Consider the following 27,528-nt stretch of genomic DNA (forward strand, 5'->3'; position numbering starts at 1 on the left):
ATTTGTACATTTGTTATCTCAGATAATCCTCTTTGGATAGAAGCCTTCACACAGGCTTAGACTAGAAGAGGTATTAGAGATATGGCCTGGAGACAGTACTATGTGAAGTAAACCTTTGTTTTCATTTATTGGTAGAGATTGGTATTACTGGTTCCATTCTAGACTATCAATCTATGTATTTTGTTATATCTTTGGCAGTGTGTACAGAAAGATGCCACGGAAGATAGGATTTGTCGTGGTCAGCTCCTCTAGTCATGAGGATAGTTTCAGTGCCAATGAGCTGATGGTCCACGCACCTACTGTTAATGGCTGGAGATCTTCCAGGTATGCTATGTTACAAGTGTGTGTTTTTTAAGAACGGTTTCTCATTGTACCTCAAGTGTATCATCATTTTTGCGAGTACCCGAACAAGTGTGTTTGCTAATCCCTTTCATTCTTTCTCTTGCTTGTCCCCTGTCCTGCTCCAGGCTCTGTCCGTATCCCCAGCAGGTCACCCTACAGCTGGTGGAGCGGAGCAGGGTGTGCAAGCTGCAGCTTCTGGCCCACCAGCACCTGATCTCAGCCAAGATAGAGTTCCACATCGGGGACAGGTTACCAGAGGCACACATCGGGGAGAGGTTACCAGAGGCACACTCCTCTGGCCTCTCTGGACCACTCCGCAGGCTGGGGTGAGTCCATACACGAGGGAGGTGGTTCAACACAGAATAGATGTTTCCACCGTAGCCAACTACATTACTTTACAGTCATTTAGCTGACGCTTTTATCCAAAGCGACTTATTATTGTATAATTATTGCATAATTGCATTATTGTAATTCAGCATTGTCATTTTGCTTTTGTTGTTCTCATTCAGGTAATGTTGTATTCTTTCAAACCCATACAGTTTGAATGAATAATGTGAATGCCCAGTGCTTGGGCTTGGAGTGTTTGGGTTATCACAAATTAGTGGAATTAATTCTTAGGCAAAAGAGACAAACCATAAATGATGTACCTTCTACCATAGGTATGTGTCTCTGTCAGACAATGAGAAAACTGGCTTCAAAGCCCGGGAGCTGAAGTCTGTTCATGTGAATGCGATTGGAACATACCTTCGTATTACCTTCCACAGAAATCACATCAACCGCTACAATGTCTACAATCAGGTAGGGATGAGTTCGAATTTTAGAATATTAGAATAGTCATGCCAGTCGCCACATTTGATTTTCATGTCTGAGTAAAAAAAAAAAAAACTTTTTAAAATGTTATTTTAATGAATGGTGACAACCAAAATACCGGGAAATACCGGTACTGTACTATCGGATTGTTTATTTAATATTACTTGTATAAAAATTAGGCTGTCGAATAATGTCAGTTATGAATTATTCAATTCATCTGGCTCTGAGCGCATCTGATCATGCACTGAGAGAGAGGTAGGCCTACTGGCAAATACCGGTAGCCTAGAAAGGATAAAAACCCCCAAAAGTTATTTCAACCTTTATTTGTACTTCGTGTAACAAATCAGCTCTGTGTGTAAAAAATAAAATCACAAACAACATTGCCTCTTAAATCATTTTATACTGTTTGTTAAGATGCAATTCATTAATTTATTGATTTATTTTTGAATACATTGCTGAATGCCTTTCGAATATTCGAAAATGATTTCAGCCAGTCATGCACATCCCTACAATCAGGTTCTTTCACCATGTCGGACTGACAGTCAGTCACTATTCACCTCAGTTCAGTTTCCTCGACCCTTGAATGTGGTGTAAAGTTTACACCACATTCATAATATTTGTTCTCTCACAACTTTTCATTCATCCATTGCTTCATTCATTTCATATAGTCTTTTGTTTATGATTCCAGGTTGCATTGGTTGCCATAAATGTTTTGGGGGATTCTGTGGATGGCAATGATATTAACACAATTGTAAGTGCCCGCTATTAAATGTGTATGACTGTATGTTGTTTGTGTCCGTGTGTGTCAGAGAGAGAGAGAGAGAGAGAGAGAGAGAGAGAGAGAGAGAGAAAGAGAGAGAGAGAATGAGAGAATGATGGAACATGCACTACTGATGCAAACCACCCGGTGGGGCTATTGCCTATGTAGAGGTTGTCCTCATGCAGCAATGGAAAGTTGACAGATGCCAACGACATACTGATACAACAAATGTTGACTTCCATTAGTGTTAAAGGTCTTAACAAGCAAGCATATTACACAATAAAATGCAACACATTTTAAATTTGTTTACATTGTTATTATCGTTGAATACATCAACTGGCTGTTTACGTAGACATGTACATAATATACAAACATAATATCTAGCATAGTGGGCCTATAGTTATGCTATTAAAATGTACTACGCTTGTACATAACCCGCCCATTTCCTGTCGATGGCGTTCTGTACCAGCGAGTGTGTTTTTACTCTTACGTCGAACGCTGGAGTGTGTGGCAGGAATGTGGCACTCGGCCTCAGAGAGGGCAGTGTGTAATCACAGAGGAGGCCTTAGTTAGTCAGTGTAATCAGATAGACCTGCAGACAGACGGACCCTAGAGGAAAGAGGGTACCTACACACATGCGCACGCACACACACACACACACACACACACACAAACACACACACACACAGATTCCACTCAACAAGCTTCACATTGTTGCTCTAATAATCCCACTCTAAGCACCTTCTCCAGTGCAGTGTTAGATGGGCTTGTTATGGTCGGTCGGTTGTAGTGTTCTGCTCAGTTGAAGCCTGCACATGATATATTGATGTCCATAATGCAAGCAAGATATGGACACACACACACACACACACACACACACACACACACACACACACACACACACACACACACACACAGATTCCACTAAACAAGCTTCACATTGTTGCTCTAATAATCCCACTCTAAGCACCTTCTCCATTGCGGTGTTAGATGGGCTTGTTATGGTCGGTCGGTTGTAGTGTTCTGCTCAGTTGAAGCCTGCACATGATACATTGATGTCCATAATGCAAGCAAGATATGGACACACACACACACACACACTCACACACACACACACACATACATACATACAGTACACACACATACACACACGCACACACCTTACCTTATCTTTTGACTTTACTGACGTCTTTGACGTTCATTTAATCAAATCCACGCCACCGGAGAACGCCCCATTCCCGTTGCCATGGCGACCAGCCACTTGACAGTTACGATGATAGTGATGTCTCACACAGCTGGTGACATGTCTCCATTATGTGTCCTGTAGCCTGTCATTACCAGCGAGCGTATAAAGGCCCCTGTGTGTGTGTGTGTGTGTGTGTGTGTGTGTGTGTGTGTGTGTGTGTGTGTGTGTGTGTGCCCCCCATGTGCAAATGAGTAATTGTACCCCGTTTGACCCTCAGTCCAGCGGAGAGCAGCTGATAGATTACTACCTCAACGGCTCCCAGCGCGAGAGCGCTTTGGATGGGACATACCTGGGGTGAGGTTCGAGGCCAATCGCCTCTTCAACTGCTCTCGACAATAACGATCCCTGTTCAACAAGAACGGGAGAGCAAAAGGCCTCAGAATTGACATGTTCTCAGATTCAAAAAGGATATTACACTGAAATCAGAATTTATTAACGGCGAAGCTGTATAAGCCATTCTTATGTATACCATTCTCGAATCAACATTAAAGGGAAACAAACAAACGCACATTGAATTACCATTTACAGTTATGTACAATTGCTGGAAACGGCATCTATAATGTATTTCTCATGCTATGTCCACCACAGGAAATGTGAGTCCATCTCCCCTCTGGACGACTTGGCCTTTGACATGTACCAGGATCCGGAGGTGGCCCACATCATCCGCCTGCTGGATGACAAGAAGCAGGACATGGTCCGGCAGGAGAGATACGACGTGGCCAAGACCCTGAAGCAGGCTATTGCTGACCTGCAGAAGGTACAGTAGGGCGCTGCTGGCTCATGTTCTCACCCTGCTGCTGAAATATGTGTGAATATAACAGAATCATCTAATCCAATAGAATTGTTCTATTTTGTAATCTTAAATAATAATACACATATGCCTATATTAGAAATGTAAGGATTTTGGCTGGATTTTTAAGGATATGGGTTGATTTGAAATACTTATGACTACAGAATGTTCTATCCTTTCAGTGTCAAGGATTTTATCAATTGTTTAACTTTCTTATTGATCTACAGCCTGATTTGACAAGCGTGTGCAACACTAGCCGTTAAACATTGTTCAGATTCCTGTTACCAGCAGGCTTTGTGTACATGGTCGTCATGCCGACCATGAATACTTAATAACCACAACAGCTGCAGTGATGGCCAGTGAGCAGTGTCTCTTTATAGTGCTGCACACACACACGCACACACACACGCACGCACACACACACACACACTTATTAGGGCCTATAATTAGCATTGCATACTGTACAATGCTGTTGCCAAGGTGGTCAAGCTGAAAGACATATCCCTCATCACTAGGTTTCTGGCACGTTTCAATAGAAGATTACTGTCTGGACTAAACAATGTCAGTCAAGTTAGTGTTGCTAGGCTCTGTTAGCAACTTTGTTCAGTTTGTTATTTCCTTGTTTAAAATTACTTTCTGGAACGTTTCAAGATGATAGAAAAGTGCGTTTAACACACCTGAAAAAAGGTTAAAATCATTTAATGGGAAAGGGAACAATTAGGGCAGATATCTCGATCGTAAAAATGAACGTTTGTGCCGTAAATATATGTTCTGTAGGCATTGCGCTGTCCCATTGCATAGTGACCACTTTTTACACAGCTCGCCATTACTGCGTTGTCATGAACTACTGTAGTGCTATTTAGACCACTGATAACATTCACCTACAATACATCCAACAAGTAGACTAACATGTCCCAGAGACAGAACATATCCAAGTGTATAGTAAGATGTTTTTAGTGTCAGGTACATATTGTCTCTCTCTCTCTTTTCTACTGTCTTGGACAACCATCTTAAAACATATCTTTTTACCGTTTACCTTTTTATCTCGCTTTTACCGTGTAATTTTTAGTTCCACTGCTTTTCCCTGCTGTGTATTTTATTATTATTGTTGTTTCATCTTTCTTATTGTACTGCACCTATTTTACCCCTATTGTTGTTGTTTTATCTTTTATGATTGTATTGTTTTTATTACTTTCTCCGTGATTTTATCACACTGTTTTAATGATCACTGTAAAGCACCTTGAATTGCATCGACTTGCACGAAACTGTGCTATACAAATAAAGCTGAGTTGACTTTTCTGTGTGGGTCAGGTGGGCGAGCGTCTGGGGCGCTACGACGTGGAGAAGAGGTGCGCCATCGAGAAGGAAGACTACGACACGGCCAAGAGGAAGAAAGAGCAGATAGACGAGTACAGGGCCACCGTTTATCAGCAGCTGGAGGTCCACAATCTACTGGGCACGGGCACGGTCAGTGTTTTGTTAAATCCAGACCCCCCCCCCCCCGACCGGGCGCGTGACAGTCCCCTCCTCCTTACCTTCCGCCTCGTCCGCAGATCCCCGGGGCGCCGGAGTCGCCCCTGGGCCGGGACCGCCCCCCACCCCCACCCTCCCCCTCCCCCTCCCCCAGAGAGCGGCCGTCGGCGGACAGGCCCAGGGTTTCCGCGGCGCCCACGGGGGGGGGCAGCAAACGGGAGCCCGTGCCTCTGGAGCAGGAGCAGGCGACCCCCCCCGACCCCGCCAGCCCTCCCCGGCCCCGGCCCCCCACCGGGCCCCCCACGCCCCAGACCCACCCTGACGCCCCCCGCCCAGACGTGAGTAGACTCGGCGCGCCGATCCGGCGTCTGTGCTCATTGGATAATTCTCCTCGAAAGTGACCATTTCTTCGTGGGCACAGGATCTGAAACCACAACCCTGAATTACAGTACATTTTAGCGATTGTGAAGATGATTAACCTTGTCGGTAAATACAGTTTAATAAATCCCAACGGCTAGAAAATCATTGACGTGTTCTCGGTTAGTCCTCGACAGAAAGCGTATCGATCTGCGTGTTACGGTAAACACAAGCCGACTCGCTCTACCTGAAGAACAATGCGGTGCAGTGTTTCGGCGAGGAACACATGTATCCTGCCACGAGCCCCTGTGATGTTTGGAACACTTCTATAGTAGGATTTATGACCGAGCTCCTCTGGTTTACCCACCAGCGAGACCAGACCACAGCTTGGGTTTCGCAATTTAATTAAAAGTGGGAAACGGTTGGGTGAGTCAGGTGCCAACCTGGCTTGAAGGGCACACGTTTAGCCTTTTACAAGACACGAGCGCTCTTGCTGGCAGGGAGCGTTGGATTCGGATCGATGGACGGTACCCTGCCTTGCTTTTTTACAAATGGAACACTACAGTAGTTCATGGTGCATTCGACGGCGAAATGTACTTGACAGTAAAATGGCGAATTATCAAATCAAATCAAACTTTATTTATATAGCGCATTTCATACACAGAGGCAACACAATGCGCTTTACAGAGAGCAATGGGAGGGTGGGCAAAGGTACTACATACTCCAGAGGGAAGCAAAAAAACAGTTTCACCTGGGGGCCAGAATGATCTTATCAATAGATTATTGATTATAGATTAAGAAAGAATTGAGAATGATTGACGTGGAGCCGCTGTTTCAGGTCACCTCCCTGCCTTATGACGAGAGGCCCTTACCTGCCCTGCAGAGGAGAGACACGCCAGGGGAGACCCCACAGGGCCAGGAGGAGGAGTCTCCCCTCCCCCCCGCCCCTCGGGACGGTCCCCACAGCCCCGGGGCGGGCGCGGCGAGCGGGGAGCCCGAACCGCTCACAGAGAGGGTCCAGAGGGAGGCCAGCTTCCCCATAGAGGTGTATGGAGATGGCCTGGTAAGAGACACACACACACACACACACACACACACACACACACACATACACACACATACACACACACACACACACACACACACACACACACACACACACGTAGCATTGAGCTCACGACAGTGGGGAAAAAGACACCCCCCAGGACAGTGTTTCTCAACCAGGGGTCCATGGACCCCCTGTGGCCCCTGGCATAATTACTCGGGGTCCTTGGGAAAGTGTTTAAAATATTTATATTTTTAAATGATGTATTTGTTAAAAGTAGCAAAAATATGTTTAAATAATATTGTATATGCCCATCATATTTAAAAAATGTAGACTGTTTTAAAATGAACCAATAGGCTGGGCGTATTCGCACACATTCACCACTCTCATGTTAGCGGCGCTAACTCACTCACTTGTTCTTGAAACAAAATGATTCACAAATGATTCAAACAGATAGCAAATGAAGTGACATAAAAGCCATAAAATGTGTACAATTTTTACTTTTTGTGGGGTGAGAAAAAGTGGGGGGAAAAGCTTGAAACTGGCCTATGTTAAGATCATTAATGTTGTTGATTAATGTTAATGTTAATTATGAATACAATAGAAATGACTGTGGCTTCTTACATAGGCCTACTAAACAGACCCGTCACTAGGGCTCAGTGTTAAGAGGGGGGGGCATATGAACTGCATAAGGGGGGCACAATTGGGGCGGCTGTGGCTCAGGAGGTAGAGCGGGTCGTCCAATGATCGTAGGGTCGGCGGTTCGAATCCCGCCTCCGCCAGTCTACATGTCGAAGTGTCCCTGAGCAAGGCACTGAACCCCCAATTGCTCCCAGTGAGCAGACTAGCGCCTTGTATGACCTGCTGGCGCAACTGGTGTGTGAGTGTGTGTGTGTGTGTGTGAATGGGTGAATGAGAGGCCATTGTAAAGCGCTTTGTCCCTATTTTTGATAATACGATATGCTATTGTATTTGTGCAGTAATGGCGCATACTAATTATACAGGGCTCTGTCATTCTCCCTCTGACTGATAGTTGGTTGAACGTTTGTAACATATTACGCTGATACATGTAGAGAACGTTTCTAAGTATTAAAGTAGTGCACAGCTCAGCTCAACTGCCAACTGAAATCACTCTTGCGGTGACCGTTATGGCCATAACTTCCTTTTTCTGTACGGCGGCGGTTGTGAGGAAGTGGTGTGGGGCAGCCTGACTCAATCAGAATGTCTGCTCGTTACACTCTGTTGAAATCTTCAAGAATCAGTCACCGTCTGGACCCACCCTGGGGGTGGAGGGTCCTTCAGGATTTTTCAAAATATGCGCCAGGGGGTCCAGTGCTCAAAATAAGTTTGAGAGCCACTGAGCCCAGGACATAAACACTGCCTTCCAATGTCCTGCTTCCTCCAAGGATCCAATATATTTATATCCTGTCTGGGCAGTGTCTCAATAATATACTGATACCCCCCCCCCCAGTATCTCAATAATATACTAATACCCCCCCAGTATCTCAATCATATACTGATCCCCCCCCCAAGTATCTCAATAATATACTGATACCCCCCCCCCAGTATCTCAATAAAATACTGATACCCCCCCCCCCCAGTATCTCAATAATATACTGATACCCCCCCCCAGAGTATCTCAATAATATACTGATACCCCCCCCCCCCAGTATCTCAATAATATACTGATACCCCCCCCCCCCCCAGTATCTCAATAATATACTGATACCCCCCCCCCCCCCAGTATCTCAATAATATACTGATACCCCCCCCCCAGTATCTCAATAATATACTGATACCCCCCCCCCCCCCCCAGTATCTCAATAATATACTGATACCCCCCCCCCCCCCAGTATCTCAATAATATACTGATACCCCCCCCCCAGTATCTCAATAATATACTGATACCCCCCCCCCCCCAGTATCTCAATAATATACTGATACCCCCCCCCCCACAGTATCTCAATAATATACTGATACCCCCCCCCCCCCAGTATCTCAATAATATACTGATACCCCCCCCCCCCACAGTATCTCAATAATATACTGATACCCCCCCCCCCAGTATCTCAATAATATACTAATACCCCCCCCCCCCACAGTATCTCAATAATATACTGATACCCCCCCCCCAGTATCTCAATACTATACTGATACCCCCCCCCCCCCCAGTATCTCAATAATATACTGATACCCCCCCCAGTATCTCAATAATATACTGATCCCCCCCCCCCAGTATCTCAATAATATACTGATCCCCCCCCCCCCCCCCCCCCCACCGCTACCTCCCGTTCCTCTAGGTAGCAGGAGCCTATTCAAAGACCTGGTCCTACCGGGAAGATGCTCTGCTGGCCGTCTACAAGAAGCTGTCGGACCTCCCGCCCGGGACCCCCAGGGAGGAGCTGAGGAACATGACCAGGGCGGCCGTGTTCCTGGTCAGGAAGGCCCTCCTGGATAAAGTGTCATCGGTGAGTTGAGTATGAACTGCATCACGGTCACATCCTGTTCAAGCTGCAGGGCACGGGAGGGAGGGAGGGAGGGAGGGAAGGAGGGAGGGAGGGAAGGAGGGAGGGAAGGAAGGAAGGAAGGAAGGAAGGAAGGAAGGAAGGAAGGAAGGAAGGAAGACAGGCAGGCAGGCAGGCAGGCAGGCAGACAGACAGACAGACAGACAGACAGACAGACCTATAGTGTTGTATTCTCCCACAGTGTTGATTTGTATTCACTTGGATGTACAGTACTGTACACTAGTGTGTTTCTTTTTGCAGTGCAGTTTTGACAGGTTCTAGATCAGAGCTGTAGACACAGTCACAGTAGTTTCAGCCGTTCACAGTAGTTTCAGCCAGACACAGTTTTTTTTTTGCCTGGTGAAACCACATGAGAACAGAATATAAGTGAGAAATACATGTAAGACCTTGTCCTTGCTCGGAAAGCAAACAGTCAGCTTATCTGATGCTACTGTCAAGTGAACATGACTGGGTCAGTAACAAACGAAAGGCCAGGACAACTAGTCAAGGCTGAACGAGATTCATTCTGGGCTGATACTGATACCAGTGTTTAAAGGGAAGGTTGGGAATTTATGTTATAAGGTTATTTACGATCATATACAACGGCTGATATCAAAGTTTCGTCAAACGTTGCACTCTGGAGATATGGCCCGTTGCCGCTAATACACTCAATAGATCCATAGGTGCATAGACAAAATCCCTCAAAAACACCATAAACTCTCGTTTTCAAAGACGGGAAACTCAGCGAGTAGTGAGAAGCCTAGGATTGCTTAGCAGCTGGTATTTCATTGATTGTGTTGGGTAGAAGTGTTTGTTGATCAAAACAAATATGGGATGTGGATGAATCTAAACATAAGTGGCTTGTTGTCAATACGAATCAATGGATATAATATGATCAATAAAACCACGTGGAGATGCTAGGGGGGACAGCAAGGAGAAGGATGAAAAGTTGTCTGTGTGACCTTTAACCTTCTTTTACATGACAAAGATTTGTCACTTTTTGTGAAAAATAAATGTTTCAAAAGCCTTTTCAGTCTGCTTTACAACGACCTACTCAATAAGCATAGTTTTTCACAACTTAACAAAAATGAAAGGTAAACACCAGCACTGTTTTATCCAAAGTACATTTTGACCATTCAGTGACATGATTATAATATGATGATCAGGATATAGATACTTGATCAGAAATTAATCACAACACACTTTCGGCCACTTTCATGGGTGAACGTCATGTTATTTGCTGATAAGGCTGACAGCAGTCAACAAGGTGAATACCGTCCAACACCGACGTACGGCTGATCAATCGCTGCATCCCTACTGAATACTGACACATTTTCAGCGGATATCGATTTATTAAACAGCAACTTTATCCATTCCTTTTAAACTTAACTAAACTTAACTTTTAAACAGGGGTTGGTTTATAAACAGAAACACATTCATGCAAATACCAGATGTTTTCCTACATTCAGGTTCTTTGATTGATAATGTTCACCAACTCTCTGTATTAGGATGCTTACACTGCAACCAGGACCACTGCACACACACCGGTCACAGCGACCCCTCACCCCAACAATGACCCCACTGTCCCTCTCACACCCCCCCCCCCTCCTCTGGCCCACAGGGGTTTCCCCTAAACAAATATTCGAGTACTCTAGCATTTGTGATAAGGGTGGCCTTGTAAGCAAACCCTCATCCAGTTTGGACGAGGTGTATTGGGTTACGATCCAGTAAATAGGCTGATTCAGTACTGAGCGGGACGGTTTGATTCGCTTAGCGTTGATAGAATTATCTCCCACACGACGAAGTCGAGGGGTGGATATTAGATTGACCCGTGTACGTCGGTGCGTGCGTTTGTCCGTCACACATGTACCTGAGCCCATCATTTGGGGGTGTTTGCCACGTTCCTTTTTCCCCCTGCCAAGTATATTTTGCTTTGTACACAGCCAACTATATGCTTGGTTTCTCAGTAAAGGTATAGTCTATTCTACTCAGGAGTAGGGCTGGGTATCGAGTCGAATTTCAAGAATCGATTCGATTCCGATTCACAATTTATTTATTTTTTTGCTGTAACCTTAATTACATGACTGCCAAGTTATGCAACACATCAATACTAGGGCTGGGTATCGATACTGATTTCCAAAAATGAATGAATCATTGAATGAATGAATTAACTATTCATTCCTTCATTTATTCATTCATTCATTAAATAAAAGATCAATTTTGGGATTCATGAATCGATTCTGAATCATTTGATACAGAATCGATTCAGAATCGATGAATCAATTTTTTTAAACCCAGCCCTACTCAGGAGCACATCTTCTTTCTAAATCTACAGAGTTCAGAGGTTGAGGTGTGTAGTAGTTGTTGTTGTAGTAGAGGTTGTTGTTGTAGTAGTACAGTCATTACGGTTACGTGCATTGTGGGTACAATTATCATTCGTTTTTGTCGTTATATTCACAACTTAGATTAGATGACTCTTAGGTACAGTAACCAGAGATAGAATATTGGCAATTGCAGTCTATATTATGATCGTTCCTATAACCAGACAATTTTACTGTATATTGATATTTATACTATTATACTGATATTTCCCATGTACAGTACCTGTATACAGTAGGAAACACCTACACTGATCATGATTTTGCGAAGGCTTACACACAATTTAATTAAAGGCCCTACGAGGAGTTTTGGGAAGCGGAAGTGTTTTCCGCCCCCAAAAAGACCACATTTCCCATGAGCCTCCCCGCGCACTGTCGTAAACCTTAGCTACCTGAGTCGGATGTTTTGAAGACGGAACGATCGCCACCGACCGAGGTAATTACATAGGTCTTACTAGTTACTTTTGACAATATATAACGGTCATATTTAAATTATTCTTCGTCTTGTCGGCGCCGTAGGCTACTGCAGTAAATCGTTTCGTCATTCCAAGGAAGTTCTGGACGACCCGACCACAAAATAATAATCTAAAAACAAACTACATACAAGAAATGACATTTCTCGAAAATGGACACATAAACAAGTGTGAGTTATCGTAATCGTAACCAAAAATAAACTCCTCGGGGTACCTTTAATTGCATTGCATTTAATCTAAATAAATTTGACTGAAACAGGTGTGACTGTGTCCCTTTCTAATTTCTAACCTTGTTATTTTGTGTGCCTGAGCCAGGGCAAATCTACAGGATAGAGTGCCATACCTGATTTAACCAACCCATCCTGTCACACTGTGCTCTATACGAATAAAGCTCTGCGCATCTTGTTGTGGAAATGTCTGTCACAGAGAGAGTATTGTTCAGGAGAGATTCAATGCCAACGTTCTACGTTCAACAAAGTGTATTACATGCAAGCAGCACAGTAGCCTCATACAATACATACAAACTTAAGCAATAAACCACGAGAGGCCGTGTGTTATAGTGATTTTATAACAGCTACGGGGCGTTGTTAGGCACGACGCGAAGCGTCTCGTGGTTTATTGCTTTTATACAATGGTTACTACAGCTATTAGTGTAAAATAAACACACAGCAATGTAAAATATTAACATTTATTCAAAACGAAGCATCATTCCCTCAATTCCGCCGAGCAAATTAGTTCCCCTAACAAAAGGGTTGCCAAGCAACAACAACAACTACAATGCATTGGATCAAATGGGAGGCGCGTTAATACTGAAAATGGAATGATATGCGGTCCCAGGTGTGTGTTACAAAGTATTTTAACACGGCTTCCAGCCAATCAGAATCAAGAACCAGAACTAACCGTTGTATAAAGCACAATAACATACAAATAACACAATAACACACATAAGCACAATAACATACAAACAATAACCCGTCAGGAGAAGGGGACCGTCAAACCTCAGTTGCTTCATGACCACAGCAGTCTGCAATGGGAGAAATGGCGGCCCAGATCTCTGGTTACAGTCAACATTTATACAGTCAAAGGGAGCAACCTTGGTGTCTGAGTTACTTCCCAGCCCTCGCTTCCCACCCCCCAGCCCAGGTGGACTCCTGTTTTGTTGACAGAGAGGGTTGATGGCGAGGACTGTGTGAGCGAAGACAATCAAGGGTGCTTAGTTCTGCAAACATAAGATAGTAGATGCACAATATTCTGTCTACGCAAGGAATGAGAGGCCAGTTCTAACTGTCCAAAACAACATACAGTCTGTTATATTCCTTTAACTAAGGTCTAGTATGTTAAGGGGTTCAACTAAGATCTAATAATACAGAATTTCCATTACAGTCTACAGTCTTCAGTAGTGTCCGCTGGTTGTCCAGGTGTTCCAGGCGTCTCTGAAGCTGCTGCGCATGCTGCTGACCCAGCTGGTCCCAGGTCAGGGGCTGGGCAGGGGGGAAGTGGCCCACTGTGTGGAGCAGACCTGGCCCAACCTGCTCTCCAGGACGGGGGACCCTGCCAGCAGGTTCAGGGCCATGGCCACAGCCTTCATCCAGGTAGGGTTGGGTTTATGGATGCATGGAGCTTTATTCTGTTTTCACTGAGTAACAACTTTCTAGTTTGTATTTGTGTTAAAAAAAAAAAAAAAAAAAGTATTTATAGTTTATCGTATTTCTGTATTTATGTTGTGTCACATTGATTTTTGTACGCAGGGCTCCTTTGTGAAAGATTCTTTATACCTCCAGGGCGAGAGGTAATATTTTTCGGTGGCGTGTCCATTTATTTATTAGCAGGATTGCGCAAAAACGAGCAGATCGATTTTCATGAACCTCGGTGGAGGAGTGTAGCCCGGGCCAACTTAGAACCCAGTACATTTTGGAGTGGATCCGAATCATGGGGCGGGTCCACGAGCCGCCCAAACACAGCCGGCTATTCACCGCCATTCATTTTTTGGGCCAGGATTACGGAAAAACTACCAGACTGATTTTCATAAAACTCGGTGGAGGGGTGTAGCATGGGCCAATTCAGAACCCATTAAATCCGGGAACGGATCTGAATCATGAGGCGTGTCCATGAGATGTTTCTTGGTTTGTTTGTTTGTTTGTTTGTTTGCTTGTTTGTATGTTAGGATTACGCAAAAATTACCAGATCGATTTTCATGAAACTCGGTGGAGGGGTGTAGCATGGAGCAACCTAGAACCCATACAATTTTGGAGTGGATCCGAATCATGGGGCGGGTCCACAAGATGCTCCATTCACCTCCATTCACCTCCATTCACCTCCATTCATTTTTTGGACTTAGGCTCAGGAGTGAAAAATTCCCCCCATTCATTGTAAATCGTGGGAACTGAAACACCCATATCTCGACATGGGAAGGTCACAGAGACACCTTTATATATATATAAAATCATTTCCAAACATTTTCGTTTTCATTATGGATTTTTTGTCCTACAGAAATTTAAAATCGCTTGAGGTCCTTTTCATATTAACTGTTTTTAGCACTGATACTTTAATTCACTACTTACTCTTTAATAAATGTTTACATTTTAGGCGGCTCTATAGATGCATCTAAACTAGAAATGCCCACTCCACTTCCACCAACAACTGCACATGCTCACAACATGCATCATGGGTGGGGGACGACAGGTTCACTGTGCGCTTGTTTTTACTGTAGGCTGCTTTATGCAGAACCACATTCCTCCATCACTAAAGTCTCTTGACAGCCTTATGCCTGTTTCTGGGCTTGGGTACATTTAGCTACTGTACGTATGGATGAAGAGCTAGAGGTGTTGGGGTGTTTCCATGTTCTGCCCAAGCTCTCCAACAAGCCCCAAGTTGTACAGGAGTAATCTGTGACTGGTTAGACTGCCCCTTCACAGCCTGTGTAGGGAACTGTGTGTGTCTCTGTATGTGTGCGTGTGTGAGTGTGTGTATGTGTATGTGTGAGTGTGAGTGTGTGTGAGAGAGAGAGAGAGAGTGGAGGGAAGTGTGTGTGTATGCACAGGCATTTATATGTTGCGTAAGAGAGAGAGAGATGGCAGAGGGAAGTGTGTGTGTGTGTGTGTGCGTGTGTGTGTGTGTGTGTGTAGTATGTCTGAGTTTTTTAGTCTGAGTTGGGTAGGGAGGGTACCCTAGGGTTAGGGTTGGATAGGGAGGTGCTTCAGTGTCTGTATTTGGCAGGACTGTCTCAGCTGGGCAGGGTGGACATGTCTGTCTTGACTCAGCCCCATTAGATCACTGTCCTCTGGAACTCTTGAGAGCTCAAATGAGGAGTCTGAATGGTTCTTTGTTAGCGGGCTACATTTCATCATGACACATTCTGCCATTTCCTAGTCAATGACTTGAAGAATAAGTTCACCATTTTGTACTTTAGGGCCTTTTCTCAGTCTGTCTAACATGAACCTGACTTAGTTTCCCTGAGCGCCTCAGTATTGAGCTAGTTACAGTTGTTCTGTGGTGCACACTCGGCTACAATGGAAGTCCAAAATAGTGAACTTATCCTCGTCATTTCTAGAAATGAGGGAAACCTCAGAGATTTTCTAAATTTCTATTCTAAATAAAGGTTTAAATAAAAAAAAAATCCTATAGTAGTTGGAGAGTTAGTCAATGGTTCAAAGTTAATAAGGACATGATCAAAGATGACTTTGAACAGTTCAAATGTTTCAGTTCAAAAACCGACATCAAGCGAACCTCCGTCCTCCTCCTCCTTCAGGACATGGCGCTGTTCAAGGAAGTGCGCCTCCTACAGGTGATCCCCGGCGAACTGGTGAAGCCAATCAAGAACAACTTCCCCACCCGCCTTGCCCTGAGTAGGGCGGAGCTACTGGGGACGCTCCTGAGAGAGCTGGGGACGGACAACTCTGGCTTCACCCTGGACAACGTTATGAAGGTATGACCCTGAAGGACACCGTAGCTGTGTTCGGAATCGCTCCCTCGTTCCCTCACTCCCTATTCCCTATATGGGGTTCATCAGGTCGTGAACTACCTAGGGAATGGAGAAAATGTAGGGTACATGCGCTGTTCGCTGGAAATCAAGGTGAATTGTGGGTAATAAATAGTGGACTATATAGGGAACGAAAATTCCGTGGAGAATTCGGACACTACAAACAAAATGGCTGACGTGGTGCTATATAGTGAACTATATAGTGAATAGGGAGTGATTCCGAACACAGCTCGTGTCCTAACTACACGTGACGCAAGCGAGCGTCAGCGACAAAATGCGTTCCATTGCTTTGTTTTCTATTGTTATGTCCTAACTGGACGCAAGTGACGCAGCGTGAAGCGGCGCGACGTTTTAACTGCCCTTTTGACGCTCGCCCTGTTCCTATTTCCCTCCTGTCGCTCACGTTGACAGGCGTTCGAAAGTAGAGTAGCTAGACACTAGTCAGTTGGGAATATAGACAAATGACGTAACAGATCAGGAAATTTAACGGTTTCAGTTAGGACAGCAATCGGCGATGTCGCGTTCTGCTGCTCGCGTCGCAAGCAGTTAGGACACGGTGTGAAGCTAGGAGGTGAAGCAAGGTTCTTCTTGCTTGTTTTATTGACTTCCAGAAGACACTCGTCGCAGCTTTGTCTTTTCCCAGATTAGCGGCGCAGGGTCTTTGAACCACTCAGCAAACCAACGCTTAGACCCTTCCCCCGTCCCAAATATGGCCCTGCAACCTTTCAACCTCATTATTCACTGAGAGTAGGATAAGGCAGCTGGTTCAAACATGTTGGGTCAAGTGTAGACTACTTGCGAAAGACACAACACAAGGATGATTTTCAAAAAAAAAGTATGAACCCCATGATGAATGGTTGGGTAAAGATCTCAATCATTGTTCATTTAGTAGAGAGAGAGAGAAATGAATTGTTTCACATTTGACATCACCACTCTCCAGAGGTGTCCACTAATTCCTGTCAATTTATTTTGGCTCTATAATAAAGGACAGACATTTAAAAGGTTCCCAGTGTCTAATTACCTGAAAGGCCTGTAGTTACCTCTGGTCAACTCAGGAAATGTTGTCATTGCTGGCATCCACAGTGCACAGCAGCCCTCTCTCTCTCCCTCTCTCTCTCTCTCTCTCTCTCTCTCTCTCTCTCTCTCTCTTCCTCCCTCTCCCCCCCTCCCCACCTCCTTCGCTGGTTGCTACCCTCCCTCTCTTCCAACAGTGACCTAGTATCTATGTGTAAACCTGCCAACTGTTGACACAGCGGGCACTGCCGATTGGCTCTCCTCCTCTATTTTACGGCACGTCTCTTTTAACTCCCCCGTGCCCCGTCATCTGCCCCGCGCAAGAGCAAATTGTTAGGTTGAGCTGTGAGTCCCTCACAGTAAGTAAAAGCCACACAGATGGTGTTTGGTGGCCAGTGTTTGCATGTTTGCGCACGTTTGCGAGCACCCACTGGCTATTCTTTTGTGCCGGTGTCTTCTGTGTTTGCTGGGGAAACATGCTCTTGACTGCACTGAGGTGTAACAGTGGGACGACAGGTCGGTATTTCCTCCTGTCTCAAATTGAGCCGTCAACACCGACATGAATGAATTCCCACAGTTCTTTTATCTTTTTTTCCCCCCCTCGAATTTATGGGAGATATTTTGAGACTCATATACTTTGAGAATATCAATCTTTTTTATTATTATTTTTTTATTTTTTACTTGGATACATTTCGATAGAGTTTGCTTCTATTCTGCGCCCCAGTTCAACCTGGTATGAGTTTCAACAAGGAGAAAGTACTCTTGCCCATGTTATATTCTGGTTTCAGTCAGATACATTTTCAACTAGTGTCTCAGTCATTTAGGACACTTATTACTGGCCTTTCTGTTCTGACTAGTAACAACGGTCGGATCAGTTACAAATATGTTTTTAGAACATTGCCAAAGAAAAGTAATACACTCAACTATTGAATTGCAGGGTATGATCCCTTGATAGATTCTAATAAGATATAACTTTTCCATTTCTCGCAGGCTTTGATATAGTGTGAGTTTTTATATCAGGGTATTAGTAATAGTGGTGTGGTAGAACCTTTCTGGTAACATTCTTTATCTACAGCAGTAGTACAGAAGTACGTCAGTAGCCTACTTTCTAGATAATTCTGTGATACAAATGTTGTGTAGTCTCTGGTACTTGCTGAAATAATTATAGCACAACAGCAACCAAGGCTTTTATAAATACATTTTCACTTGGTTAAATTTTTTTACCTGAATAGGCTACTGGGTAACAACTAGAGGTATTCTCTCTTGGCTAAGCAGTTTAGTGAGCAAGTTGGCTAGCAGCTAGCTCTCAGCTGAGTAGAGGGTTAACCAGGCCTTCAAAAAAACTGATGGATTTCTCCTTTTCTCTCCCGTTACCCGGGCGATGGGTAGCGACTGAGAGGTGATAGAATTTCCTGTAATTAAAATGAGAAACAGGGGAGAGACAGCCAAGGGAGAGACAGCCAATAAGAATGCCCGTCTGTCTGTCTGTCTGTCCTGGGCCCAGTGACTCAGAAGAAGGTGCGCTTTGTACACATTTTAGGGCCTACCTCGCAAGCTAAACGCTCACTGCAGTCCATACTAACGTCCAAGCTAATGTGATGGCCATTGTGTTTACATTCTCTTCAGAAAAAAAATTGAATTTTCAATCAATCTATCATGATAAAATATTATGTTAGCCTCACAGTTCAGGATTTGCATCAAGGAGAAAATGAAAAGTAGTCTACTATACTCTCCTGGAAACTGAGTGTAGGAGTGTACACACTAGCGAGCTAACCTCTGAGGCTGCGTACTGCGCTCACGCTTGCTGCCTTGATAACCCTTCTGAGCGCCTGTGTCAGTTCTGTACAGGTGCGCTGGAGCACAGCGCTTCGGAGGTGAGAGAGCTAGCCGTGCGCATCGTCCTCGACATGTACCGGCAGCACAAGCACGCCGTCCTCGGCTACCTCCCGCCCAACGACGCCGCCGCTCGCAAGAACCTCCTTTACAAGAACATCTTCGACGGCTTCGCCAGGATCGACGGGCGGCCCGTCGTGACTCAGGCAAGGCGCGGTGTAATATGTATTTCATTTGAATTAACGACAGTAACGGTTCAGTCCAGCTCAATAGCACAAAGCCAAAGCCGTATGTCAAATTCAATGACTCGTGCTCAGGCCTATGTTGACGTTTTCACGGTCATTTCGAGACGCTGGCAGTCGTCTTTGATTTTCTCATTAGAGAAGTGATTATCCCGTTGAGTAATGGTGAAACGGTTAAGTAATGTTCCACTACGACATGGAGTCAGGACATGTCTCAGCTGGGTGACTTGAGGACACGCCACATCGCCGCCTGCACTAGTGGACTGCCAAGCACTCAGACATGACTGTGCTGTTAACAACTGTGGGAGAGGAGAGAGGGGAGGGAGGGAGACTGTGACAGAGAGAAACTGGGAGAAATGGAGAGGGGGAGAGAGGGGGGGGGGTGAGAGAGGGGGAGAGGGGTGGCTGAAGGGGGGGGGGGGGTAGACTGTGACAGAAAGAAACTGGGAGAAATGGAGAGGGGGAGAGAGGGGGGGGGAGGCGAGAGAGGGGGAGAGGGGGGGGGCTGAAGAGGGGGGGGAGGGAGACTGTGACAGAAAGAAACTGGGAGAAGTGGAGAGAGGGGGGGGGGAGAAGGAGGGCAACTCTGATGCTAAAGCTTCGCCCACGACAACATTTCACCCAGCCGCCGAAGAAGGGAGGAGCGCCGCGGGAGGGGGAGCGAGAGAAGGAGGAGATCCGGACTCTTCAGGAGCAGCTGGCTGCCTTGAAAGAGATCAGTGTAAGAGGAGATGTCATCACACACTTACCTCACTTGTTGAACAGGGTGAGGGTGCTTGTGTCACTCCGCAAGGGCCCTCAGAGTACATTGACCTGGTGGAATTTTAATAGACTGCGCGCTAACTTATCTTACTGGTCTCGATATGCTCGCCTGTGAAATGCATCGCAATCCGAATATTTTTACATGTTTGGCATGTTTTTTACATGTTTGGTTTGGTGTGGACGTAAACATTCCCCTGGGGCTTATTTTCACTGCTCCCATGCAGGACTATGTGCACCTAACAATATTCAGATTGCGATACATTTCACAGGAGAGCATACTGAGACTGGTAAGACTACACCCTGTGCTTCCCGTCTCGGAAACGCAGGTGTATCATCGTTTTTCAAAGCATTTACATTATGCCCCATTGACTTCCATTCTAGCCCAGTGAGAGCCTGCAGAAAAACTGCAGCTAGCTCAATACTGGAACAATCAGTGAAATGATGGTCTCTATGTTTCAGGTTCATGGTAGACAGACCACAAATGGGACTAAATGTCCAAAATGGCACACTACCCCTTTAAACAAAAAAAAAGAATAACAAATCTATTTAAAAGTCTATTAGAAGTCACGGCCTAGACGGTATAATGTATCTCAAGCGAAACTGTTGACTTTACATATCTGTCCTTGTGAAGGAAACGGGGAAGGGGAATTCCAGAGGACAAGAGAAAGACGCCCCTCGGGCCCCTAAGGTTGTCAAAACAGGTCCGCATGAGGGTCACCCTGACCTCTGACCCCGCTCATATTTTCACTACCATCTATCACTGCCTGCAAAACACTTTCATACTTTTGTCCGAGTTTCAGTTTAAAGCACAAATAAATAACTAATAACTTAAATTTGTAAATATTGTATGCAGTTCACCGTCCCTCTAATTGATAGTGACGAGTGACATGTGTGGGTATTGCTTTGCAGCGATCAAAAAGGTGGCCCAAAAGAAGGCGTCACATCCAGGAGATGAACCGGCGTCAGCTATCAACTATTTAGACAAGTAAGTGTTGACTCAAAACCACATTAGGAACTGTGGAATTTGACTGGGGTGCCTTTGAGGAACGAAGCACTTCCCTACATGGCATCTCTGGAAGTAGAATCGTTTCAAGTCTGCGGATGTTCCCAGTTTTGATATTCATAGTTGGCTATACTGTATAAGTTGAACCCTTTACATTTTGAATTTGCTCGGTTGCTTTTCTCAGTATTTAAAAAATAATGTGTTTCAGTCTTTGCATATTCTGTGGGGAAAAGGATGAATCCTTCACCGAAGATGGGCTGGACCTTCACTACTGGAAGCACTGTCCAATGCTGCAACGCTGTGACCATTGCAGACAGGTATACTGGACTAACACACAGTCTAAGATCCGGAGGCCATGTCTTTTAGCCATCTCATTCATTGTTTGGTTCGGCAGACATTTTGAATCGGAGGAAATGCGAGAGTGCCGGAGTGATGATATGACTGGTCGGTGTTGTAACCTTTAGTGCAGCGCAGTCTCCCGACTAATTCTGGACTGTACGTGTGACCGCAGGTGGTGGAAATAGCCAGCCTCACCGAGCATCTGTTGGGGGAGTGTGAGAGCAGGGCCACTTTCAGCCAATGTCCTCGCTGCTCTGAGGCCGTACCCACCAATGAGCTGGCTCGCCACACCCAAGGTCCCGCCTGTAACTGTGAGTCTGCCAGCTTGTTTAGTTCCTGCTAACAGCCATCTTTATTTGTTTACTCTTACAGTCAAAGGTTATAATATTTGTTACCACATATAGTCATTAATCTCCCTTTCATGCAAGGGTGTCTAAGCAACTTGGAGTCAAATGTACAGTAGAAGGGATACATGTGAGTGGGTTGATATGCCCTCAAATCTTAGGATACCAACCTTCTTCTTCTTCTCCGTCGTGCGGGTGAGGTGTTGTGTCCTCTCCCCCCCAGGCTCGGGGCCGAGGGGCTATCCTTTTACCACCCTCGAGCCTGGGTGAGGGGGTCACCCGGGCTACATATCCGGGCACACCTCCAGGAGCCATGTCAGATACCGACCTAATAATAATCTAGTTATATCAGCAGCCATTTTCTATAGTGGCATTCAGGGGTTTTGTGCTACTCAGCGCTCTCACATTTCTCTGTTTTCAGCTCCGGTCTCTGGAAAAGACTCCAGCCACTGTCCATTGTGTCATGACAACTTCACGCCTGGAGACGAGGTGGGATTCTGCCGCCGGAGATGATATAATATGGGCAGCTGATACTCAGTCTGTTGGTCTCTTTCACCGGCACAAACAAAGCTGTCAGAAGCGTTTTCCAGGCCTTACATAACTATGAGCATATACTGTATCCCACTGACCTCTTAAGTAATTAAAGGATTACATATATGCCTGCTGGCGTATACTGTACCTGTATAGAAAACGTCAAAATGTCTGCATGTATTCAAGTTGAACGTTTTTTTTATTATTATTATATTATTATTATTAGATACTCACATAGCAGTCTGTAGACGACAGACTGAAATAAGCAGTCACTGCACACCAGCTACAGAGAGATGACGATCGAGATGGGGTTTGGGTTTGGGGTTCTGATCTCATGAGTTCTGGTAGAGCTCTGGGCTGAGTTTCCCAGAGGCATGGTAGCGCTACGTTCATCGTAAGCTATGGCGTTCATCATAGCGCTACGATGAACGTAGCGCTACGATGCCTCTGGGAAACTCAGCTCTGACCCTCTCCTCTCCCACTAAGACATCCTCTCATTCTCCTCCAGCCAAGAGGATCTTTATCATGGAAAACAATCCAAAATCTGCAGGGTTGGGTGTTTGCATGTATGGATGTCGTTAAGACTGAGGCTATCACTGTAGCCAGGCAGGTGTATGCTGTTTTATTTTAAAGCAATACATAGCGTTTTCTCACGTTTTCTCAGAACTGCGCCCACCACAGGCTCTGCGAGTAAGTGCACTGTCGTACTGTCGTAACGTTATCAGATTGTCTTTTTCTTTTTCTGTCTTCCTCCGTGATGTTTCGCTTCGGTTTTCTCACCTCCGCCGTGATATCATTGAGCTAAAAAACACATGATATCCATAGACGCCGGAATAGTTAGCTACTACTGTGTTGTTTTAGCACAACGTTGCGCATGCACACTTTGACTGAATGCTGCGTCCCGGGGGCGCGAGTTTTAAAAGGTAAAAACTAGTTTGACCATGCCTTTCTCTTTCTCTGTGTTCTGGGACTGACTGTCAGTCAGAGTGCAGCTAATGTTAGGCTTGAGCTCAAACAGGTGTGCCTATAAACACCACTATTGTCTCCCTTTAAAGCCACTTCAAAGCGGAGAGCTTCAAGAAAGCCCACGTTCGAAATGGGCAATTTGATTTATCCAGACTTACTTTTTTTTATTTTTAAATGTTATGCTACTTGAATTTATTTGACAATACTAAGGTAGAACTTTTTTTATTAGAATGTTTTATTTGAAATGTACATGCTGAATGGGATTGTAATGGAGCCTAAAATAGTCCGTTACTGTATCCAGTATTCAGATTATGGGAACATAAACAGCCTTAACTGTACTACTCTCAAACGCGGTGAACGTGGACATGTATTAAATATCAACAAGCGCCTTTCACAAATATGGTCACAGTCACAGCTAATCCGCAGCACCCATTCACTTGGCTGTGATTGAAAAGGTCAGAATGGATCTCCAGCCAGAGACATGACTTGTATCCCTGTGAGAGACGGAACTGAGGTGTCGCCTTTCCGTTTCTCCTCCTATGGTTTTTGGAGCTTTGTCTTGCCTGATCAATCGAGCAGGTCGGCTTACAGCCCGAGTCTCCTTCCTGCACTGGATCCGTCCCATGTCAGGGGGCGGGCCCAGCAGTACGGCCACTTTGGTAATGAGATGTCCTTGTGTCCACGGGGCACAGAAAGAGACACGACCACACCAAAGCACCTGGACAAGGGCTTGAACACACTTTCGGAATAGAGACTAGCATACATTACCTCAGGGCCCTGGAGTTTTACTAGTCGTCAAGTCGTACATAAGGTTCAATAATCCTATTGTACTAGTTCTGATACCTGTTGGATCACTATGGACACCAACCAAATACTGTACATCTGCTATCACTCCAGCTTAGCCCATCCAATCATCTTATCTGCTAGTCTTGATACCTGTTGGAGCGATCAGTAATCGGCCATTTAGTCCATTTGCCCATCTCCCCCCCCCGAACATGGCAGACATGTTGTGTTGTGTTTGGCAAGTCCCGTCTGAATGATAGCTTGCATGATACGGCTTTTGTTGGCAAGCTAGCTAGCTACTAATATTGGGTGCACGATAGAATGCACTAATGCTGGGCAAAACCGATCAACGGACAAAATAATTCTAGAGTAGGCTGGGGTGAGGTAATATTTCAGTGTTTTTATCAGGGCAGCCTCATTAATTTTGTGCAAAGCTGCAGCCCCAGATAATGAGCAAACAAGATAATTCTAGAGTAGGCAGTTGGAACGCTGGGGGCGGGGTTCTATTCGGAGCAGTATTTCTATTTCTATATTTTATGTTTTAAAATGAGCCAAAATGTAAATGAATCCGGCCCTGTCATGGCCTCTCTGGGACCCCTGCGGATACCTGTGCCACATATGAATGACAGTGTCCGAGGAAAGTCTGGATAGAGGGACAGATGGACCGGCCGGCCGAGGGTAGCTCGGTTATAGTACAGATGAAGAGTGTCCGTGGATATTCCAACGGTTATTCGGTCGAGTCACAGTAACGGAGAGCGTTCGAATTCAGGAAGCCAACCCTCCCCTTTTCATACTCCCTCTCTTACCTCTCGCACACATCTTACCTTCAGCCTCGCAGAACCGACCGAACAGCCCCAAATCTCTGAGCCGGGGGCCCTCCTCGCGCGCGGCGTGAAAGGCCCCAGTGTTAGAGCCGGGGAGGGCTGCCATTACGGTCTCACGCGGCCCACAGAGCCCCACAGTGCTGCTGCAGAGGGCGGGGAGGGAGAGAGCCTGGAAGAGCGTAGGCAGTGTACATCTGACTTGTGTGCTTTGTGTCCCTCACCCCCTCCCCATCCCCAGGCCTGGAAGGCTCACCTCACGGGCAGGGAGGGGTGTAAACAAAACCCACGGAGGACTGTGGTGTCCCAGAAAACCCAGCAGGCACAAGGTAGGCCATTCATTCCCCCTACCTTCTCCCCGCGTTAAAGCTCTCTCCCGAGCGCTAGTGAGACCAGAGTCAGACCCGTGGAAAGGGACCATGCATAGGGCTAAAATACAGAGCTGTACATACTACCACTCCGATTTCTTGCGCCATCGCAATGAGGCCCGTAGAGATCCCAAATTTCCATTTTGCTTACTGTGATATTTGTGTATTTCGCCATGGCTATTAATAATTTGAATAATCTGTTGCAATGCCCGTGATGACATATTTATGAAATGCACGCAAAGCGATTTTATATTGTGTATGTCTCAACATTTGCCCTAAACCGCCGCAAAAAACGCCCGCATTCAGTTCCACCAGCCGAGCTTGTGAACCCTGTATCTGTACCCCCTTGGTTTTGTGCTTTGTATACAGTCGACAGAGCTTCTCCGCTGTGTGTATACCACACTGCGAATGTGCACACACGGCAGTTTCTGATGGTGGAAGGTCATCCTTCCCGTCTGTGTGTCCAGGGAAGACCGGCGGCGGAGCCAAGCTGAAGCAGGCCTGGTCCGTCGGGGCCAGAGGCCGGCCCATGGCCAGGGGGAGTAGGATCCCGGCATTGGCCCCTGCAGCCAGCCGAACTCACACCAGCCGGCACACGCCTGCCAAACGCTGAGGGCACCCCCAGCCTTGAGTACCCAGATGGACATGGTCCAGGGAGAATCAAATGTGGAGGTACCCAAGACCACGTCCACTATCGCTCTTATTCCTTCACGGTAACAGGTCGACAGCTTGATCATTTCATTGATGTGGAGAGGTAATATTCAAAAGCCTGAAATCCTTCATTCCGTTTTGGACTAGTGTGACAGAGAACACACCTGGTGGTCCTAATTTGCTGAAGGTCACTGACCTTCCTTCCACTAACCAATAAGGAACTCCCCCTTGGGGCATTAAATACTCAAAAGCCATTGATAGTCTTGAGTGTAGCTTTACAATAAGCACAATGCGTTGTGTTTACATTTCTATGTTTACATGTGTCTCTTGGGCCAGACATTAGCACTTGCTCTCTATTATAACTTGGGTAACACTATACATTAGAGCACTTATTACAGTGTAATAACATGGGTAATTACAGTGTTACAGATTTTGTAATACACTAAAATAAAACAAGTTCACAGTTAGAATATGAAACGGTTGGTAATTGCACATTAATTATATGTGTAATAGTGGGTGCGTGTTACAAATTGCTTGTTTTCCATGAAAATCATCAGCTATTCTGCATACACATCGGCAGCATAAGAACCCACTGGTTCTCATAAATGTGCACTTTTCAAATGCAGGCCTAACTCCACATAATGTAATTGTAGAGTAGTATATCTAATACTGTCTCTAAAGTAAATCTTTGCAAAGATGTGCTTTGAGTAACTTAATTATGTGAGCACCATGTCATTTCATTGTACTTATATACTGTATATTTATATACAGTATACACACACACACACATACACACACGCCTCATCTGCTGTCTTTGTGCATGTATTCTCATATTAAGGGTTGAGACCCCTTTGTGTTTGACCCAGCGATTGACCTCTGATCTGTTCTGCTGAAAGCTCAACCATGCGAAAGACAATGTACACTTCACCTTGCTGCAGTTGATAGTGTAGCCATAACATTTGGACATTTGGTGGAGAGAGAGAGAGAGAGGCCTGCATTTTAGCAATGCACAATCAAAATTGGTGTGAACATTTGTAACAAGCATCCAGTAATATACATTACTGTAGGTGATTACAGTGTGCAATGACTGAGTGCTACATAATGTACTGTAAGTATAGTACACTGTAACTATGCGCTATCCCAACATTAAGTAACATTTAAACTTCGCCATGAAATTATTTTGATAGTAATGCTTGTTATTTGCTTGAAAAAAGATCAAAATAGTTACAATCTAGCACTTTGCCAAAGTAAATTATCATACACTTCACATATAATTTAAAGTCAGTTAAAAAACTATTTTCTGCTGAATGCATCAGTGCAAAGCACAGCCTATTCAATGTATTATATTCCTCAAACTGATATTCATGACTGGTCATGGCTGGTGTACTTGACACATCTGCTTTTAGCAATGTAATCCTGTCCAAAAAAGTGGATGTGAAACATTATAGTGGTTGCATCAAATGTGTTGTGTACTGTGTTGTAATGCAGAAATTGTGTAACAAATCATGCAGAAAGGATCACATTTATTGATGAATTCATTGAGATTCATATATTTATTTATAATGCTCTGACCAAATGTTGGTTTGAATTTGAAACTGAGATCTGTTTTCTACTGTACCTAGATATGCATTCATTTAAATCTCTGAGGAACAGTCATTGTATTTTCAGATTGAATCCCACAGGGGAATTATAAAAAGTCTATTCCAGACATGGA

The 27,528-nt window shown here is 45.1% G+C and overlaps 1 protein-coding gene across 1 annotated transcript; it reads left to right on the forward strand.

The window, feature by feature from the left end:
• Positions 1-211: 211 nt before the first annotated feature.
• On the forward strand, positions 212-26,129 carry cep104 (centrosomal protein 104; the record flags this gene model as incomplete). Its single annotated transcript, XM_084461922.1, has 21 exons — positions 212-324; positions 468-668; positions 1,002-1,140; positions 1,841-1,903; positions 3,376-3,452; positions 3,747-3,915; positions 5,260-5,415; positions 5,502-5,759; positions 6,617-6,841; positions 9,124-9,291; positions 13,597-13,770; positions 15,927-16,103; positions 19,010-19,210; positions 19,872-20,012; positions 20,640-20,709; positions 20,918-20,993; positions 21,220-21,328; positions 21,523-21,661; positions 22,116-22,183; positions 25,037-25,124; positions 25,631-26,129. The coding sequence occupies 21 exons, from the start codon at positions 212-214 to the stop codon at positions 25,774-25,776; spliced, it is 2,958 nt and encodes a 985-aa protein (XP_084318048.1). The 3' UTR covers positions 25,777-26,129.
• Between the last annotated feature and the right edge of the window lie 1,399 nt (positions 26,130-27,528).

The sequence above is a fragment of the Borostomias antarcticus genome (assembly GCF_949987555.1).
Source record: "Borostomias antarcticus genome assembly, chromosome: 3".
NCBI classification, from domain to species: domain Eukaryota; kingdom Metazoa; phylum Chordata; class Actinopteri; order Stomiiformes; family Stomiidae; genus Borostomias; species Borostomias antarcticus.